The 21,887-nt window shown below is 37.8% G+C and overlaps 2 protein-coding genes across 3 annotated transcripts in view; one reads left to right on the top strand and one right to left on the bottom strand.

The window, feature by feature from the left end:
* Window positions 1–5,804: 5,804 nt before the first annotated feature.
* LOC140151580 (NADH dehydrogenase [ubiquinone] 1 alpha subcomplex subunit 6-like) lies at window positions 5,805–14,250 on the bottom strand. The gene is made up of 3 exons (XM_072173975.1): window positions 14,090–14,250; window positions 6,686–6,801; window positions 5,805–5,983 (listed from the first exon to the last, which is right to left on the bottom strand). The coding sequence occupies exons 1-3, from the start codon at window positions 14,226–14,228 to the stop codon at window positions 5,855–5,857; spliced, it is 384 nt and encodes a 127-aa protein (XP_072030076.1). The 5' UTR covers window positions 14,229–14,250; the 3' UTR covers window positions 5,805–5,854.
* Window positions 14,251–14,439: 189 nt separating this feature from the next.
* LOC140151579 (mitotic spindle assembly checkpoint protein MAD1-like) overlaps window positions 14,440–21,887 on the top strand; it is a 39,137-nt gene continuing 31,689 nt past the window's right edge. The window contains exons 1-2 of one of the 2 annotated variants that reach the window (XM_072173974.1): window positions 14,440–14,628; window positions 20,627–20,743. In XM_072173974.1, coding sequence (XP_072030075.1) covers window positions 20,668–20,743 — 76 coding nt within the window. In that variant the 5' untranslated portion in view covers window positions 14,440–14,628; window positions 20,627–20,667. Of the gene's footprint in view, window positions 14,629–20,620; window positions 20,744–21,887 lie in introns of both variants that reach the window. The other variant, XM_072173973.1, reaches the window with a different exon arrangement.

The raw sequence follows: 21,887 nt of genomic DNA, 5'->3' as shown, positions 1-21,887 counted from the left end.
ATTTAAATGAAACACCTAACGTCAGGTGGGTGGTAAAGATGATTGCATCGACAGCTAAAGCCTCCTTATAGACTTCAGACCCACACAAGCACACATTTGGGATACGTGAGTACAATGGTACCACTTTACACATGACTGCCCTTACACATGACTGTAGTGTGGTCACTTATTGATACTCGTCTGTTGTGTAGAGCGTTAATATGATGCCGGATCAGTGACCAATTTAATGGCGGAACCCCTTTATTCAAACAATGGTACCACTTTTATGAATAGCCTGTCGCAACTTCTAATCGGCATCAAACAAACAAAAGATTATATAATCTATTGCGACTCTATTTCTATTTAAAAGCTCTTTCCATCCAACAGTCCAGTGAATTAATGAGGTGTCACTGCCACTGGAATAGATTTAAAAAAAATCATGACAGGGAATGGTTTCTCTTTCAAATATATTCTTATTAAAAAGAGGGTGTTGTTGACCAGATTCTGTTTTGCTGTCTAACATTGTTTAGGAGGAAACAAGTGTTTATAATTGTTTACCATTAATACCATATAAGGACTGGAACATTAATCTCTGGTATGTGGTGTGATCAAGCAAAATCAGTCTTAAGGGGACTAGATCTTTTGTGCGTAATTATAGAGGGCCAGGGGATTCACGCTATCATTAAAAAAATCATTTGAAGAAGTCAAAGAGCCCTAAGAATAAAAACTGTAGTGTAATTCACGCCAGACACAATTTCTTTATATGACAAAATTAATTTTTGTAATCGATCAAAAACAAACGTTTTATATCAATTTTAAATTTAGCCTGAATCCGTAAATATGGTACCTCTCGCCCTTTTTTAGTTCAAGGCTGTTTTTACCATTATGCAGCGAACCATTGTTGAAGCTATTTCACATACATGTATAAAACATTCTAGAGAAAGAATGATGCCATATACTGTTGAAATATCTTTAGTTGATTTCGAATGATAATGTCATGAAGTCGTAAATTTTAAGGTCATATTCTTAAAACCAAAACAAAACATTGCGACGCAGATATTTCCCGACTTACGCAATTTCATAATCACATCAGTGTCTTTATTATTTGTTTGAAACCTTTCCCAAACGTTCGTGCTCTTTATGCATAAAACGACTAATCTATCTTTACAAAACGTGTCTTTTTTTAGTAAACAAAAGGCTAAAGATGGCATTATGAGATTTATCATTTATCATTACACTCCTCCACTCAACTGCCATCGTGGCCGAGTGGTAAAGCGCTAGACGCTTAATCGAAGGAAGTTTCGAATCGCTGGTTCGAATCCCAACGAAGCCTGTGGAAACTTTTTTTTCTTAAAAATTCATGATCGCATTCCGAAATGAGTCACTTGTCAGTAAATCATGTATCGTATCCTTAAGTCTGGCATATCCAATTTTCAGTTTTTTACATGATTGTATAAAGCATTTGCAAAGCTATATTTTGTAGAAAATCCCATTAAAAATGAACATTTCCAAAGATATGAACAGTTGCAGTATTTCCAAAACAATATGCAACAAGGAAATTATTGTCTTTGTTTGGCTATATCTGAAAATCAATATATCTGACTTCTGACTGATTTTGCTTGATCACATTACATATATCTCATAGCTATTCATTGTAGAAGTGATGATGTAACAGGATTAACTACCACAGCAGTAGGTTAAAACAATTTTTCAATATATTGCACTGCACTAGTACATTACCACGGTGCATCTGCATTGAACCATACGAGGGGGTATCAAAAAGTTTTAGAAATCGCCCAGAAGTGAAAGAGCTATATCAATGAAATTTTGTCAGTGCAATCACTGGTCCTTATGTACACTATGATGCAAAAATGGTCTCATAAGAATGTTTACTTTTTTTACAGGCGCTAGATGTCAGTACCTGCCTATGTAACCGCATAACCAGCAAAATGGAGAAAATTGAGGCATGTAGCATGATTAAGTTCCATTTTAAGGGTTACAGTGCCCAAAAAATCTGTGATGAAATAAAAATTCATTTTCCAAAAAGCAACAGTGACAATATCACAATCACCACCGAAGATAACTTTCATTTCATCATCAATTTTCTAGGCACTGCAACCCTTCAAATGCAGGATCTTAATAACGCTGCTTGCCTCAATTGTCTCAATCTTGCACTTTATGCGCAGTAACTGGGACAGCAGGTTATTAGCATCTAGCGTCGCCTGTAAAAAAAGTAAACATACTTATGAGACCATTTTTGCACCATAGTGTACATAAGGACCAGTGATTGCACTGACAAAATTTCATTGATATAGCTCTTTCACTTCTGGCATTTCTAAAACTTTTTGATACCCCTCAGAGATGTCAAAGAACAGGGATAAAGACCTGGATCGTAATTCTATCTAGAACATGCACCTGTAAGATTAGTATCTTTCAAAAAAGCGATATTGTATTCAATCTTTGCAGACATACACAGGTGATGAGTGCAACTTGCTCAAAGTGCAGGGCGATATATTCAAAAATTGTTAACCTATTGCTATGGTAGTTAATCCTCTTACATCAATCATCACTTCTACGGCGAATAGGGCAAGGAGGTAAGATTGAGTGACCTGTTATTAGATTAATGATGAATTTTAGAAGCTTCAAGGCCTGGAATGTCTATTCCTTAGGTACATGAAAAATGCAGGACTGTCAACTCTCACACATTGGGTCTCTTTCTCACGGTCTCATGCCAAGGTACAAGGTAGTATAATCTCACGCCAAGGTAGCATATCTCACGCAAAAAGCGGGAAAATGAGTAAAATCTCACGCATCGTCAAAATAATTTCAAAATGAACAAATGTAGTCGGCAAATCTCGGTACGTCTCTGTCTCACGCTAAGCAATTCCAAAAAGTTGACAGCCCTGAAAAATGCAGCAAACAAATAATAATACAAGTACAAAATTGGTATGATATTTTTATCAACAATTTAACTTTTAATTCTTCAATTCTATCTACATGTAGGTCAAATACTTTCATTGTATGGCATATAATCCCTGGCCTGTAATTATATCATATCTTCAAAACTGAACAACAAATTTGCTCTTCAACAATCAACATACTCAGATGTGAAATGAGAAAATATTGTGTGGCTGAAAATAACAAATCAAGTACAGTGGCAACTCGTTAACTTAAAACACAAACTCTGTTAACATGAAATTTGTGATAACATGAAGTGTTTTTAAAGTCCCAAGCTTATGTTCCATGTTATAATGTAACCTGATAATACAAATTCCTGTTAACGAGAACAAATTGCGAGGCCCAGGCAAGTTTGTGCCAATGAGTTGCCACTGTACTAAGAAAATAAAGAAATTCATATCAACAATTTAAGTGAATTGGTGAAGGTCAACCTGTGACAAGCTTGTTTATTTTATGTTTAAGCATGCATTTTTCTTGTCAAGAATTGAAAATCCCAAATTGAAGTATTTAATTAACAGCAATAACAAAATGTTCAATTGATGTCTTTTCCATGTCTTCGATCTGCTAATAAATTAACCTCTAAGGTAATTTTGAAATACAGGGTTTAATGTTGTTGAGCTCTTTGAAAGAACAAATGAAATGATCATAAACAAAATTAAACATTTACACACATTTTCCTCTGATTACTGTGATTTGTAATTCAAACTTAATGTTGGACAGTTCCTGATATAATTCAGGTATAGGGCAATGCTCAAGATTACCATTTATGAATAGCTAGTATTTGATCTTCAAGGGTTCAAATGTAGCATAAATCTGCAAATTTACCAGTTTTAACTTTTAATGAACAACTGCATTCATTCACACAAGTTCCATATTCAACCTAATTGGCTCCCTGGCGCTTAAAAGCTTAAAAAGGGCGGTTATTAAAATAATATTAATGAAAGAACATAACAATACAAACTACATGCATTAAACATCTAAAATACACTTGAAGTCAAAATCATGATAATCCTAAACTGGAAGTCTAGAAGGTAATTTTATCAGACATTTGATGAAATTAAGTTGTACATCAGGTGCATTCGGTCAGTTGGCATGACATCACTTGTGATAGATCGCTTCTTCCCACTGATTGTTTTTGCCGGGATGTGGCTGTTCCATCTCACGCCCTCTGACAAGAAGGGGATGCTTACTGTTGTACTCAATGGGGAAAATCACAAAACATGCCAGAAAATAAATATTTCTTGATGAAACAATTCCATTTTTTTACCAGGGAAATCAACTTCCAATAATTACCATAAAAGGTAAATTTGTATTTTCTGTGCTGAGAAAATTGACTGGGAACTGAAAGGCCCTGAACAAACCAATAGGAATTTCATGAGGGTGTCCCCACCAAGTGAGAAGTGGGTAAGTGCAATAGATGGAACAACCCCAAGCGAGAGAATTGAAAACAGTGCTCAGACACAACTTTATTAGGGGAGTGGCAAGTTAGGCCAAACTCAAATTACTCCTAAACCATGTGACATATAACTGGTGGTACCATAATTGATTCTTTCATTCTTATTCTACTACTGTGTATGGGCTATTCCATTTACAATCCACACCCCCTGTGGAAGATAACAGCTATCTCAATTACAGTTGAACAATATGATCAAAGTGTGGAAAGGGTTCAAATCCAGTTGCATTTTACACAATTTATGGTGCCTATTTGAGAACACACTTTGTATGGAATTCCAAAATTTCCCCACATCTTTTCTACTAAACTGTTGGATGGGAATTATATTGAGTGTGTTTCAACCAGGGTTGGCGCGATTTAAATCAATTGATTTAAATCACGATTTAAATCAAATGATTTTTTTTAAATCACTGATTTAAATCAACTTTTTCAGTTTTTACTGTTTTTGATAAAATTTAAGTTAATTTCTATCTTGAATAGCCTGTTTTACTTCATTTGTAATGTTTCTACACCTTTTGGATACAATTAAATACCTCTAAGATGTCATTTTATCTATTGCTAAAAAATCATTTTCAAGGTGCAGAATTCAACAGGTTTTTTCCCATGATTTTACCAATTTTTTTCTTTGAAATTTTCACATCTGAAAACATGTTTTGATTTTTTGTAAATACCTGATAGGATTGTGCATATGTCTAGCATTCCACTGGTCTCTTTAGACTTTTTCATGGGGTATAGCAGTTCTTGGGATAAAAAATATCAAAAAAATCGATTTAAATAAAAAAAAATCCGATTTAAATCAAATAAATCGATTTTTTTGATTTTTTTTTTAAATCGCCAACCCTGGTTTCAACTTTATGATGCACTACAAGTCATTGTAAGTCCCAAACCCACTGTCACTTAACACAGAGGTTCTCAATAGGTGGCCCACAGTCCAGATCTGGCCCACCGACCAATTGCGGTTGGTTGGCTCTTAAACAGCTCTGAAATGTACAGTAAACATAGCAAAACAAGGTTTTTGACACTCAAGCACATGTCTTTGAAATAAGTTTGGCCCTATGTGGTCCACAAGCAATTTATATAATTGAGAACCCCTACTCTAACACATAATGGAAGACCTATAATGGGTTAGGCAATCATGATGCATTGTAGATGTTAGTGAAAGGCAATCCTGGAATGACGGAAAAATTTGATGATTCTTATGAGATTATTTTCAAATGGAACAGCCCAAAATGAATGAGAATCATGTTGCTAATTATGACAGGTTTGAATCCTTGATCAGTTTTGAAAGTCTACAATAGTGCAGTTCTTTAGAATTCCAGGTATGTAATTTCATGCTTCTTCAGGTGGTCAGTCAGGTTCCAAAGTCATCACAGCAAAATGGACTTCTGTAGCTAGCATAAGTGTACTTCTTTAGAGAGTCTTGGGTAAAATTATAATTTACACACACACACCTATCAATTGGTGTTAATGTTTTCCTTCATAAAACTTGGAGAGGAAATCTGTCTTGAGTGGTTTCTCACTTTCTTTAAAATATCTCATGAGGTGAGATACTTGCTTCCAGATGTAAATAGTTTCTTCTAATTCTTGTTTTCCCTGCAGGAAAAGAAAAGTATCAACAAAAGATGGATGTTACATTCAGTTTGTATCCATTACATCGAGGGTTGAGAACCAGAAAGCCATAACTCAGAAAGGAATCCTTTGTGAGTTAAGGTTTTCTGGCTCTCAACCCTCAACAAATAAAAAAGCACCTCTTGCACCAATCACCATACTCGAACACCTTATCAATTAAGCTAACTTGATTACATTATAACATTTATAACTCAGGTGTTTTTGTGGACTCCAGCTAACTTGATTACATTATAACATTTGAAACTCACATATTTTTGATGGCTCGCCTTACTTTCGATGTATTTTTCAGGTACAAAATTTTTTGAGATCATGCATTGAAAAGAAGAGTTCAGATGCAAATACCATTGACATCATATCAATCAAGTAAAATCAGTCAGAAGTTGGAAATATTGATTTTGAGATATATCCCTCTTGTTTTGGAAAACTCTTTAATTGCTCACAAATATCTTTTGAACTGACCAATTTCAATGGGGCTTTCTGCAAAATGCAGTTGTTTAAGAAACTGAAAATTGAATATGTGCCTGGCTTAAGACTGATTTGCTTGATCACACCATGTCTTTTTTAAATATTTGCCCAGTTATATTTGGTCATACATGTATTTATTCAAATTGCATCTCACCTCTTAAAAAAGTTGTTTATTTTGTGGAATCCTGATGTGAAACTCACCTTAATTACCAATAAATCTATAGTCCTAAGGTCCTTAATATGAGCATTCTTCTCAAACATCTCCCGTACTTTGTCCCTTCCCTGCTTCACAGAAATGTCCAATTGGAAATTACGAACTGAAACAAAGCATACAAACAAAGGTACAATGTGAATACACACCATTTGTTCTTCTGTAAATATTCATACACCTTAAAACAGCAAAATCAAATTTACAAATATGAAACATAATTACAGGGATGCAAATTGTGTGGGAGCGGGGAGCACCGCTCCTAGGAAATGAGAGTCAAAATTGAGGAAATAATGCCATGGGAAGAAATCAAGAAAAAAGAAAAAGAGAAAAAGGAGGAGAGAGAAAAAAGAAAAGGGAGATGAGAAGAAGGGGGGGAGGAAATAAAAGAAGAGGAGTGAGGCACAGAATAATAGGGTCGGGCTGTGAGGCAGTGAAGCTACTGAATGGAAGAGAGGAAATGTTTACAGACACTGGTTGTGCAAAACTTAGAGGAATTCACATTATTGTTCAAGAAATTAGAGCAAAAAAGAGGAAGGTGTTAGTGTTAGAATATGGAAATGGGATATGAGGAAATTTAATGTAATTTAACAGGAAAAAAGAAGTTGGATGAAGGCAGGTGGAAACAGGGCACATATCTGAGGAAATTTACTGAGGCGGCAATCATATCTGAGGAAATAAATATAGAGGCAGCCATGAGGATTTTATGGGAACAAAAGTCATGAAGGAATCAATACTAATGCCACTGATAAGAAGACAAACTGGAAAATTTTTGGGAAATTTAAAAAGAAGCACCTATATTTTCCCTCATACCTTTTTCGGAAGCTCGAAAACTTAACATAGAGTCGCTCTAAAAATACACGCTATGTTAAAATTCTCATCTTTTGAAGTGCAGAATAAAGCTATTTTATGCATGGTATTATTGAGGAAATTTTGAGCCTAAAACCTTGCTCCTGAGGAAGAAATCACAATTTGCACCCCTGCATAATTAAACTAATTTATTTTGCAATGTTAGTTTTGATCAGCAGTGACACTTTTTTGCAATGCATTTTAAATATTCTTGTCATAAAAATGTGTCAAATTATGTGAGGCAAACAAATAAGAGTGGTTTCTGAAATCTTTGTTAGTCTACTTTGCAGGAAACAATAACTTGGAAGCATAAGTGTGGTTTCTGAAAGCTTTGTTAGTTAACTTTACTTTGCAGGAAATATTAAACTTGGAAGCACTGAATGAACTTTAAAATTCATGCAAATGTACCATAATTTCTGTGGAGTTAGCCAGTTAATTTGTTATTACTTCCGTGGCGTGGTCCAGGAACGTCCTGGTGATCGGCAATTGCGTAGAAGTGGTGAGGTCTCCTCCCCTTTTACGCGCCAACAACAATGGATCAACCATCTTGTTGTTGACCGTTGATCAGCCAATCACTGAATCAGCGTGATTGTTTATCACCTCTGCTCTGTGTACGCTCGGTGCAGACCACGGAAGTAATGAAAAATTAACTTTACATACTAAGTTAATTTTTTATTACTTCCATGGTCTGTGCTGTGCGCTGAGCGTACATGAGCGTAAACACAGAAGTGATTAACAATCACAGACTGATTTTGGCTGACAATGTCAAATGGCTGATCAACGCCCGGCCATGACAACAAGATGGTTGATTGGTTCGTCGGCACAAAGAACATGTAAATGGAAGGTCGAAGGCGACCTCGCCATATCGCTTTGGCAAGTTGAAGAAATCTCAACTTCCCAGCGATATCGCTTGACACGTGAATGCGTCAACCAATTATATGGTCATGTTTTTTATGTTGGGACCCCAAATATGGTGGATTTGTGACATGCAAGACAAAATTTCTCACTTTAGATGCTGATATTTTCTAGTGCTACATCACAGAGACCTGGTTTTGGTCTTATTTTGTAAGCAATTTAGTAGGCTAAAAGAATCAGAAGAGAAAACTAAAACAATTCATTTTGACTAATTAGTAAAGCTCGTTAAGTGGAATTAGGCAGGGGTGGATGCGGTGGCGGAGCAGGTGGTGGCGGAGCAGGACAATGCTGTACATGTACAATGGTGATTTAGTACACATTGTCTCAATAAACATTATTGATGGGTTTCTACTTGTTTCTGTACTTGATATAAGCCAAGTGATACCACTTTTAGCATTCACTGCCTCAGAATTTGTTAATTGGACAATTGAAAATTACTAATTACTTGTTGCTACATGAATAAAGTTCATTGACCTGTGTGTATTTAAATAGGGATTTCATGTAGGGAATATTGAAATGGGTGCTACGGTTGAACGAAACATGATAAAGCCTCAAATTTTGTAAGCAGACCTTGGTTGTGATCCTTGTTACTTTGGTAAACTAATATTTATTAAAACATAGAAAGTTTGCGACAAATCTGAAAGAGCGCCCTAATGCTCAAATTTGATCCGAAAAGTCATTTTTTACGAAACCGCTTTGTCAAATTTTCTTTTACCTTTCAAAATTGGATTGTTGAGCTTATTTTACATCTAGTTACACACCTCAATCATGAAAATTTGCATCTCCAGTGCCAGATAAGGGGTGTTTTGAAGAAATTCATATAAATATTGATAAAATTTTGACCACCCTGTATCTACATAATCGAAGTACTTGACCGGTAAAAGTTCTATATGGCTAGGTGGGCAATTAAGTTAGATATATCAAACATGTGTCAAAACATTACATTATCAATGTATGTTCAGGTGTGACCCCCATAACTGAATTAATATTTTTGACCTAATTTTGTTTGTTACACCCTGTATTATTATGAGTCGCCCTGTATTTAATGACTCTCATTGTATCGTTTCTGAAATCATCTGAGTATATGCTCTCAGAATGTATATACTTTTATTGGGTTCTAGTGTAAACTTATGGAGTTATAGGGCGCTTGCAAGGATCATTGAAAGGTTAAAAGGTTGATAAAAATGACCTGCATTGAGAGTCAGTCAAGTGCGGTGGAGGACAAACAAACTATTACCATCCTCTGTGAATCTTTGGCGCGTTATTCAAACCCATGCTTTGTAAGGAATATTAGCACTCTGTAGGTGATAAGTGATATTTCATTTTCACGTGCTCCAATATCATTGTTGTGCCTCCAGGGCTAGTGACCCGTGGCGTACATGAAACCTCCCTATAGCACCAAACCTGTAAAAGCATATGATTTGCTTGAAAAATTCATATGTCACGCAATTGGTACCCAGTATAAAAAACATGACCATATACAACTTGTTCGAGCATATTCTCTAACGCAAATCTTTGATTTGCGTTAGAGACCGGAGCTATATGATTTCGTGGGGCTTCCGGTACACAAAGTTGCGCCGGCATGTAAACATTGATAAAATGCGGATGGTTCACAACAAACTTTCATAAGCGTGCCATTATAAGCTTAATTGAGTTAAACCCTACCTTTTGACATCTTTGTTACATACGATCCTCAAAAATAAGATGATATCTGGAGCCTAATTCAGCGCTGCTTACAGTGCCGCTTATTGTAGCTGTCACATCGTGGAAAATAATCTCAACCTATCAGATTATCGTACACGTAAATTCTGGTGATTTATGACTGGACAGTCACTTAGTAGGTATGAGATTACCTCATTCAGATAACACCTGTTATGTTTGCCGATCGATGAACCAGTCCAGGGCATTTTCGGTCCAAGGCAACTCAACCGCACGTAAATTCGGTCCCTGTATAAAACCACGTTTTTATGTGTAAGGGGCGCACCATTAGATATCAAGGGGGGGCTTGGTATATTTTTGAAAAAAAAATGTAATGCCATCTGAGCAACAAAAAAATTGCTCCACTGGCAAAAAAAATAAATTTGATGTCAAGGGTGAAAAAAAAATGTCACAGTTAGTGAAGAAAAAATAACCTAATATAGCTTTTAAATAGCAATGTTTTTCGTGAATTTGCTCATTTTTCATCATTATATAAAGCCTAATAAAATTTCTGGTAACCCGACCGACCGTGTAAAACCCTTGCGACTCAAGTAATTTTATCCAATTATGTTCAAAATAAAAATAATTGCTCACGACCAACTGGGTGTCTACAATGCTCCTCATCAGAAACTACATTATTGGCAAAAATATGGACGCATTTCATTAGAATTCTCGGGAGGGGGAGGGTATGAAATTTTGAGCAAAAAAAATCCCTACCAATACTAAAAACAACCCAAAACTTCCCCCACCTAACTGTGTATAAATGCATGAAATTAAAAAAACAACTTGAAAAAAATCCCACTCCCCCAACTTCCTACCCCCGAGAATCTAATGGTGCGTCCCTTACCTCACCGTAGATAAAACAATGCGTCAACATGACCATGATGATTGTAAGGGGCGCACCATTAGATTCTCAGGGTGGGGTAGGAAGTTTTTTGAAAAACTTCACCCACTACATGACCAAAAAAAACCTTTCCCCACCAACACTAAAAAAAAAAACTTTCCCCACCTAACTGTGTATAAATGCATGAAATTAAAAAAAACCTTGCCGCCGCCTTCACAAACTTAGCCGTCTAGTTCAGCGGCAACAAAATTTCTTTCCCGACCCAACTTCCTACCCCCTGAGAATCTAATGGTGCGTCCCTAATTGTACCATGACTGTAGTACCAAACCATCGCTTTATGTTCACCGCTCAACTACAAAAGCTCACCGCAAATATTGAAAATAAGCGGATTTTCCCAGGAAATATACCATGGCAAGGTGCCGAGATGTCTAGCCGTGCACATTCTAAATAGCGTGGGAAACTGGGAATTGATTTTGATCACTTACCAAAAGCAAATGGGAAAAGATAATTGGCTATTACTTTTAGCCCCGACCAAAACAGTGACCCACTGATTAAAAGTTTTTTGTTATAAAAAGTGACATTTATAAAGCCATTATAACGATCAGATCATGTGCTTTGTGCAAACTTGTATAGTGTTAATGTTGGGATCTCTGATGATTGAAGATCTGAAGAAAAGTGGTCAACACACAGACATTTTTTAATGCATGAGGCTTAAATAAAATTTGACTTAACCTGGGTGACTTTCTCCATCCCTCTCTCACTCTATTTCTGTCTCTCTCTCTCCTTCAAACCCGGCCTTCAAAATCCTCCCTCGATCCAGTTCTCAGGCGTTTTTGAACCCGAACTCGAGTCCCAATTTCCGCCATCGTATACACCTGTACCGATGGCTGGCTCTGGACCTGTCACGGTACCCAGGCGCCGCAGCCAGCATCTGAGGGGGGGCACGGTCAGTGCTCGTCCCTATTTTTACGCCCCTTCCTTTTCTCTTTTCTCACCATCTTCTCGTCCCCATTCCCGCCTCTCCGTCCCCATTTTAGGTGTTGTGTGGGGGGTTGGGGTCTGCCCTGACAATCAGATCCGTGCCCCCCCCATCATGGTCGGTGCCCCCCTCCCCCCATGTGATGAGCACGCTGCACTACTGTTTCTGTCCTCCCCCTCCCCTTCTCAAGCCTCCATCATGTCTGGCTCTCCTCTATCTGCATCTCCCGTCAAATTTGGCCGTGTCCCGTAAGTGACTTTACACCACGCCCTATTCATTTCAGGGTGCTGTAGGTGACTTATGACGGTGTATCATAGCAATAAAGACAAACAAATTAATTGGCTGTGCTCCGTAAGTGATTTTAATACACCACGCCCTATGTAGGTGACTTTAGACTGCACCCTGGTAGACGGTACATCATAGCAATAAAGACAAACAAGTTAATTGGCTGTGCTCCGTAAGTGACTTTACACCACGCCCTATGTGAGTGACTTTTTAGATCGCACCCTGCCTGGTAGGCGGTACATCATAGCAATAAAGACAAACAAGTTAATTGGCTGTGCTCCGTAAGTGACTTTACACCACGCCCTATGTGAGTGACTTTTTTGATCGCACCCTGCCTGGTAGACGGTACATCATTCATAGCAATAAAGACAAACAATGTAATTGGCTGTGCTCCGTAAGTGACTGTATACATGTACCACGCCCTATGTGAGTGACTTTCACAGAACTAATTTTGTGGCGAGTTTAGTAACATAAATTGACAATAACAAAAAGGAATTTTGATTGATCTGTTTTAAAAGAGTACAAAGTAGAGGGAATTTTTGGCGGAGGAGGGAGAAGCAATTGTTTGGTTGGCGAGTGGGGACAAGTGACTTTTCAGGCCGAGGGGGGGTCAAGCGATTTTTGGCGGTCGTTCGGAAATTTTCCCGGGGAGGGGGGCTCATAATCATTGCACAGCCACAGCACATTGCGTCTTCTAATTAACATGGCATCTACACATAAAAACCTAAGTGGGTTTATACAGGGGCGAATTACTTTGTGGTCGAGTTGGCATGGGCCTGAGCTGACGAGTCCTGCTATTCACGTGTTGTATCCATTGAACATGCGATCACCGGAAAAGAAGGGAGCGATTTTTATCACAAATGTGCCGAAATATTCATGTGAGTAGGCCTACACTTTAAATGGGACATACTATCTGGGAATTATGCCACCAACACGTATAGTAACAGAATGGTAAGTGAAGTTAGATAGAAGGGTGTTATTTCGGGGTATGTTTATCATGTTGTATTGTCATTATAATTTATGTGGTCTTACGTAATATGTTTACCCCCCGAAATTAGATACGAAAGGACACTAGCCACGAATGCGAGCGCATCCGTGAGCAAATTCGTGGCTAGTGTTTCTCGAGCAATATACAACCAACTGGATCTATTAATATTTTGCTAATTATTTCGATTATTTACTTTTGGTGATGAATTAATTAAGCAATAATTATTGACAGCAACTGATGTTTTAAAAATGTATTTTGTGGCAGAATATTATAATTGTCGTCTGCAACCATTCGCTATCGCCGTGATTAGTATAAACAAGATTTCGCGGTTCTCGGGTTGGGTGGTTCTTGTGACTATCTCTAATTACCCAACACCCGTTACCCATATAGGCCTACTTGCCCCGACCTTTTAAACTACTAATAGGCCTCTGCACGTGTGCCGTTTTGGAATCCGATGAGATGCGCCTGCACGACTGTAATGACTGTAATGCTTTCCGATGCTCGCACTGCGCCCGTCGGTATACTCCGCACACTACGCGATACGCACCGCAAGCACGCATTAGCGAGCCACGTGCACGCGATAGCGCGTGGACAGAGGGACGGACGGACACACCATGATCATGATTAGTACAAAAGCGTTTAATTGCAATCGCTTGGCGATTGAGTATAAATTTATTCAGCTTTACTTTAGTTGCGAGAGACTCGTTTTACCACACAGCAATACTTCGTATTGCATGCATGAGCCACACATAATTTTTAGTCTTCAGTTCAGTTTTCAATTTAGGTAAGCTTAAACAGTTAAAAAGTTATCAATTTTGTGCTTTTTACTCTCAACTCACCAGCATGAGGTACCTCCCTGTACCACGCTTTGTACAGATTTAGAACTCGCGTTCTAGCTTCAGCTGGGTTTTGGGACATGATAGGTTTGATAGCTTTTACAACAGCAGCCACTCGGGCTGCCTGACTGGGATTCGCCATTTTTCTACTTTAGGCCGGCGACCTTTTAATTTACCGGAAGTAATCAAAGTTCAATGACCTCTTGATTTTATTCTTTCCCAATTTGCTGCCCTGCTAAGTTTGATTGATTATTTGGGAGAAATATTTCAGGAATATCTTGTTTCTCAAAATGTGCACATATTACAGATTTTAGTACGTCAAATATCCTGATTTTTGGTGTTTTATTCAAGACCATTTTACCCCCATCATGCAATTTGCCAACAATGGCGGCCTCCACAAAACGGCAGAAAGTTGCAAGCTGATAAGTTTTAACTATAAAATAAGCTATATGTCTATGTATAAACAAATCTGACCAAATATTAATTGCACAACAAAATTCTGTTCGGCTTCTGCTCGGTTCATGACATACTTCTCATCACAGGTTAGTCATTGTAGTCGTAGTAGATTGTTTGTTTGTGTGTGTGTGTAGATTGTGTGTGTGTAGGATTGGTACCGGTAAGCTTACAATTTTGTTTTGTTTATTTTTGTACAGTTACTGCTGGCACAGTTTGTCCACTCTGAAGTACAAAGTCACAAAGCGGGCGTATACAGCGCGTAAACAGTTACAGCTATAGCCAAAGGCAAAATAACAAATTCTCGATCATGAGAGGATGTACCTTCTGCGTCAGCGTACTTTTCATAGAATAACACGATCGCGCGACCTGCATGACCGAACCTTGACCTTGCCTAGCAGCGACTGTGTGATTGGTCAATTCTCAAAAGCTGTGTTTGCGCCGTAAGCGCCGGTCTTTGCGTAGACTACGCTCGACGCAAATAACTGTGCGTACCCAAGTTGGCTCTCATGATCGAGAATTTAATATTTTGGCTTTAAATTAAGTATTTCTTGGCCAAACTGGCTCCGCGATAAACACAATGACAATGAATGATTGACAATTCGACAATGCGCACATAGTCTACATACTAGCGCGTTTTGGGTCAAGCTGGGAGAAAAAATCCCAGGTCAACCCAAAATAGCGTATCGCACATGATAGACCACCTAAGTTATCGTAAATCGGTTTCTCCCTGGTCGACCATACATGCATAATTTTGGGTTGCCACCAGTGTTCGAAATAAGCACTTATCCTCTTGTCCTCTTGTCCAAAAATCACTGGGGACAACTATATTGAGATATGTAGGCCTACTTATCCTCTGGACAACCACTATATTTTACCTCTTGAATATGACACATTTTGGGGACAACCAAAATGTTTTGAGGACAAGCAGAATTTATGCTTTGGTTGTCCTCGGGACAACCTCCATATTTTCCCTATTTCGGACACTGGTTGCCACATTCGGCCCGCAAACGCCCAGGATTTTTAGCCAGGTCGACCCACGACAAGCATGCAAATAGCATGAATAGGCCAGGCTTCCTGTTAGTGTGCGTCATTGCATCCAGACGCGTATTTTACAAATTTGGACGCAAGTTTACATGGCTAATCAAGTATTTTGCGTCCATATCACATGTGGATGCAGACAAAACTTCGAAATTTAATCATTATTGTCAATTGATGATAAAAATAAGACATTTTTATTCTTTTATATTTTTAAGATAATAAAAGCCCCAAAATTTTGACCCACCTGCTTAAGAATTGTAGTAAATTCTGCAATATTTGTAAATGCAACGTCAGGAAATCGTGCACTTTTTGCAAGCTTTCCGTACGATCGCTGTTTGATGGGAAAGTCCCCATTGATGCTTTGTTTACAAAGCTTGCTGGATTGATGACGTGCGGCACTGTGCAGTTGCTGTTTATTTAATTATTTATAGCTGACAATATTCAGTTTTTAATGTTTTAAGTTTATTTTCTCATAAATAATCTGCGTTTCCTTTATTAGTATTATTGTTACGATGAATAAAAGCAATTTTAAAGACAAAATCCAAATGATAACCTTTTTTTATATTATTTGTGGCAGCGCGTGTTTTAGCTTTTATAGCATCAACAACCCGTTTTAAAATTAAAGAAACCCGGAAGTAAAAGTACGAAAATTTGCGCATGTTTTTGCAGCTGTTTCTGACCACGTTTCCGACCAAAACTGACACAGAAATTAGAAAAATTATCATAGCGACTGGAGATGGAATATCACTGTGAAAATGCACTTTTATTTTATTTTAACAATCAACATTTGATGAAGTGTAGACCCGGGGTACGGGTATGTGTGTTAGCAACAAGGGGCTGCCGTTCTGATCATGAAATTCCGCGGCGTTTCCCGGTATGATTGATCGTGAATTTCAGATGGACGCACAAAAATATGTCTGGACGCAAGTTTTTTCAACCTTGTCAGCAAACTTGCGTCACACATGACGCACATTTTAAAATCCTTAACGGGAACCCTGGAATAGGCCTACATGTACGTGACCCGACCATGGCGATATATAGGCCCGGATATAGGCCTACACATTAGACAAGTATAAAACATTGTACAGCGTTCATTTAGTTCACCACGTAAACTTGTAATGGCTCAAAATTCGGACCGTATCAGTTTGTGAATGAGGACAACGTATTTAATAAGTTCCTTGTATAACTAGCGTTCATTTATAAATTTTGCAAGCGTCGGTGAGGCTTTTACGATATAATATCAGTTAGTCTTGGCATCTAAATTAATTCACATAGGCCTACTCTCATATTCGTATTTATTTTTAAGTATTCTTGTTTTAGTTTGCAAAATACAGCGGCAAATCTCAGGAAGCTACATGTATAAGTGACAGGCCGTCCTTGAAGAATGTCATGAAGTGTGATGTGCAGGGTTCACTGTTTATCGCGTTTTCGCGTCCAGGATGCTTTTTGAACTCACTGGACCCGGAAAAAGTAAGATTATGTAACCTGAATGGGTCCAGCAGGCTGTGCTTGGACCCGGAAAAAATCCCATCCAAGAAATAGAAAATATCATCATAGATCGTCATTGTGCGATAACCCAGCTCAATCGGCTCACAGCACATTTTTAAACAAATTTTCATTCATAAATTACATACAATTACAAAAATCGCTGCAACATGACACACACCTCATCGCTATTTCATGCACAGATACTTGATCAGCGATACGAGGGGAACTGTGGAAGAGGTTGACTTGCGATTTTTTTTCAGATCATGCAAATATTATGTTACAATAATAATGTCAACAAAACAGGGCCAATTCCTGGTGACATCGCGAAAACATGTTTTTGCGGTAGTTGTATATATTTCAACAGAGCAAATATAACAGAATAACCAAATAATTAGATGATAAAAGTAGTGTTGTTAGGTACATGTAGTACCATATTTCGTCAAATAGTCGCCCCCCTCAAATAAACGCCCCCCACCACTTTTTTCAACCAAGATGTTTCAAAAATTCTGATATTTCCATGCTATCTTGTGTAGTAAGCTTACCAAGTTGCTCGTATGGTTGATAATAGCAGCAATAAATGGCGAAAATCTGCATCGGCAACCCGTAAGTGAACCAAAAGTCAGTGTCAAAAGTTCATAGTTCGTCATTTTAGCGTGACTTTTAAGCTTACCTAATGATTTTAACCAGAATTGTCGTGCTAAAAATGACCTCTAATAAACGCCCCCCCTTGGGAAAATGTAACGCCCCCGGGGGCGTTTATTTGACGAAATACGGTAATTATAGTTCTTTATGAGAAAGTCGGCCGATCGCGGCAAGTCGTCTTTTACCCAGTAATTTGACTCGACTTTGGTAAGTTTTGGGTGCCGAATTCGGTATATTTATCGTTTGCGCCAGTACTGAAAATACATTTCCGGGTGTTTCTGAAGTTTCATGCATAAGTAGGGCCTACAATTTGGACCCACAAAAATCAATTTGGGACCCGCAAATTTCAACTAAATGGAATCTGAATGGGTCCAGCATAAAAAAGTGGACCCGGTTATTTGAGCGCAAACTGTGAACCCTGGTGATGTGTCCAGACTGGATATAATTGCGTACTACACGCTTAGTACTAGTGATAGGCTGTACAGCCCCCCAAAAAAGGGGCATGTTTCAAAAAGCTTAGGGTACCAGCTGAATTGAAGCAGCTAATCCTCCTGAGCATTTTGACACCTTAAAAAAAAAAAGGTTGAAAAATGAGACGGTGCCGACCCTATTTTTCACTATTTTGACAATTATGGGCGTTTTCTTTGCTGTTTGTTGGATTCGAATGATTATTTACATGATTTTGGGTCCCCTGGTGGGCCTGGATATATTTATGCAATTTTTACACAAATCGCATGTTTTGATGCAAGTTTAAGATGTAATTTAGGATGTGAGGGCGCTGTTCAGCCTAATAGCTGTTACGTATCCCCCCTAATGAAATTTTATCATTTCTTATTATCAAATCAAAGTTACTGATAAATAACAGCATCTTTCCAAATTCGAACTCTCAACCTTATTTCACTTGCGTGTGGTACCCATTTGAAAATGTGTAGAGACGCTTCCATTGATTTACATGTGATGCAAAGTTCGTTGACCCCTGTATATTGCTATGGCTATTAAAAATTAGCGCCACGGCCACACCAAATGTGATAAATGGCTGAAAATTTCAGATATGGATGATTGATGATTATCTCTAGTATGATTAACTTAAACATCAAAAATGGTTGCGAAAGGGGCCGCTAAAAGGTAAAGTGCCCTCACAGCCTAATTTTACCCAAAACCGCTAATTTTAAGGGGGTACTACACCCGTGTCCAATTTTGTGCCTATTTTTGAATTTTTCTCAAAAATTATAGCACATTGGTGACAAGTAAGATATGTATATTATAGGGGCAAGGACTACAACTACTGTACTGAAAATTCAGCAACTCAAAGCAAGTAGTTATCGATTTATTGATCAAATATTGGTTTTCCCTCATTTTTGACTGTAACTCCACAACTGTTGTCTGTGCTGAAAGAAAATTTCCAGTGCAGTAGTCGTAGTCCTTGCCCCTATAATATGCATATCTTACTTGTCCCCAATGCGCTATAATTTTTGAGAAAAATGCAAAAATGGGCACAAAATTGGGCAAGGGTGTAGTACCACCTTAAGGACACTAAAAAGTTTCATTTGACACAAAGTGCATAAATGACCTTCCTAGACTTAAAACTATTAAAGTAGATACCAAAAATGCATTAATTACATTCCCTTAAAACTAGAAAATAAAGGTAAAATCTGCCCTCCCCTCCTTGTGTGTTGTTATTTGGCCGGTACTGTCTCACTTTTTGGCTGATTTCAATAAAATTGGTGTCAAAATACTCAGAACAACAAGCTGGATTTTGGTACCTTTGTCATTGTCATAGATGTTATAATATACAAATATTGACTGCTATGAGGGGCACAGTTAAAATTATAGGCCCTCGGTGATGTCAAAACCATGACTATGCCCGAAGCGAAGCTGAGGGCATAGTCATGGTTTTGACATCACCGAGGGCCTATAATTTTAAACTGTGCCCGAATATCAAGCAGTCAATATTTGTTACATATACCGAATAGTATAGATTCTTCTCCTTTGATTGGTGAAAAGATTTCCTGACTGACAAGGCCTACAAGCTTTTAACTGCATCATAGGCCTTTAGGCTTAAATGCACACAACATGACAGTGCATGCAAGAGCAAGGGTGCAGAATTTGGACCGATATCTACCGATGTCATAATCTAAAACAACCCTACCATTCAAGTTCTGTGCTAACATCACACACTGCCGAGTCTCCAGGTCGTAGTAATTTGTCTAAAAAGTGACATTTGGCAGGTATAAATCCTTGACATGTAACATTTTGTAAACAATCACTGCACTCACTACGGCGGCCGGTGAAAGATCGTCGTCAAGCAAGGAGAGGTCAAATTCATTGCGAACTGTGACCGCGATAGTCTCAACACTCGTAATCAACGCCGGCCGTATAGTGAGTGCGCAATGTATACGAGCGATCTGTGTATTCGGGGTTGCGAATATCCAATTATTTTCCGGGCATAGAATCAACTGTGCCCGGGGCACAGTTGTTGTATGACGTCATCTTGATAGAAAAAGGGGGCACAGCTATTTTAATGACTCCACTTTTAACCAATCAGATGAGAGGAATCTATATATGAGGTATATAATATAGCATGCGAGTGGTTCAACTGAAAGCTGTACATGTATTTAAGACAAAATAAGACATTTTGCACGAATCCATAATTAGCTGCATGTATTTTGAATGAGGCTTCCACTTTATCAGTACTGCTGTTTTCTTCATATTTTGCTAAATTTGTCATTTCAAAAATACTAAATGACAATTTGAATGACTTATCTTTCACTTTTAAGCAATTTATAAACAATTTTAATTTTTTTACACTTGCGCTGGGATCACTGAATGGGTCTTTAACTTAAATATCTACAGCAATCCTACTCAAACACTGATACTTATGTTTTGTTTAATGTTCTCATGCTGTTGCAGTTGCAGTATTTACGGTAGAATAATCTTCACAATTCAAGTCCAGCAAGATGTATAGTCCAGAGGACAACACAACGGTGGTGAGGATGATGGGGGAGTTTGAAAACTACTTCAAGAAGGATATAGGTAAGGAAACAATAGTCCAAAATGCTATTACCTGACTGCCTATGACGTGTATGTATTATTCAGAATCATGCTTTCTGATTTGTTTAAAAAACAAATCATGTGATGCGAGCCCTTTATTCTGCAATAACAGGTCAAGTGCTCTTGTCAACACATTAACCCCAGACGAAGACAATGAAACACAAGGAACCGTGATTTTTGGTCTACTTATTGGCCATCAGGATAGACAATAATTTATTTTCATATAAATTTGTAAAGATTCCAGCCATTACATCATTAAAAGCAAAGGGTTTGTACACAACCCTGAATCAACAAGGATGCCTGGGATTCCAAGATGAGAGCAAAAATGCTCGACCCAATTTTGTTCGACAGCAAACACCCGACTGAGGAATCTGAACCCCAAGGCAAATCCAAAAAGGAAAATCAAAAGGATGCGATTCCAAGATAAAAGTAAAAATACTCAAACCAATTTCTGTTCAACATGAAGAATCCGAATCCCAATCAAGCAAAATCAAAAGGTGAACTCCAGAATAAGAGCAAAATTACTCCACCCAATTTCTATTCTACAGCAAGCTGTGCTGAGGAACGTGGTGCTCACAAAAACCCAACAAAGGGGAATTTATAATGGCTGGAATTTTTCAATCAATTAATTTTCATTCTGTGATTAGTGCATACATTACAAATAGTTGCTCCGAAGGCTACCACCTTGGAGATTCCTCAAGGTAATCCTACCTGGAAGAAATACAAAGACTGAAAGAATGAATGTGAAAGAATATTAATAATGGATATAGGTATACAAGTGCATATAATTGGACGATGTAAGCTAAAATAAAACAAACATCTCCATTTTTCTTAAATATTTGGCTTGTCTTCTATGGATTAATTATAAATAAACAGACTTGTTAAATCCTGGTTGAAATGTCTTTCTTCTGTGTGGATTCCTTTCTATCTGTTAATTTTTTCTAGAAGACAAGGCTTTTGCATTATTAAAGATGCTATATGCTGATGCTAATTCCTTTGCTGCAGCTATAAGCATTATGATAAAATTTAATACTAGTATTATTCCATTTCAAACTGACCGAACATGTCAGGAGCTTATGAATTAATTTCCACTTGTTGTGTGCAAAAGTTCATTTATATGTATTTA

The sequence above is a fragment of the Amphiura filiformis genome, chromosome 4 (assembly GCF_039555335.1).
Source record: "Amphiura filiformis chromosome 4, Afil_fr2py, whole genome shotgun sequence".
In the NCBI taxonomy this organism is placed as follows: domain Eukaryota; kingdom Metazoa; phylum Echinodermata; class Ophiuroidea; order Amphilepidida; family Amphiuridae; genus Amphiura; species Amphiura filiformis.
Note: the sequence above shows the minus strand (reverse complement) of the source record. Positions and strands in the feature narration are given on the sequence as shown.

What these genes read in the sequence shown, in the direction of transcription:
- LOC140151580 (XM_072173975.1), bottom strand. Translation starts at nt 14,228, where the DNA reads ATGGCGAATCCCAGTCAGGCAGCCCGAGTGGCTGCTGTTGTAAAAGCT. An exon ending in CAGGGAGGTACCTCATGCTG is followed by an intron (nt 6,802 to 14,089) that starts GTGAGTTGAGAG and finishes GCTTTGTTTCAG; the next exon opens with TTCGTAATTTCCAATTGGAC. An exon ending in TAGATTTATTGGTAATTAAG is followed by an intron (nt 5,984 to 6,685) that starts GTGAGTTTCACA and finishes CTTTTCCTGCAG; the next exon opens with GGAAAACAAGAATTAGAAGA.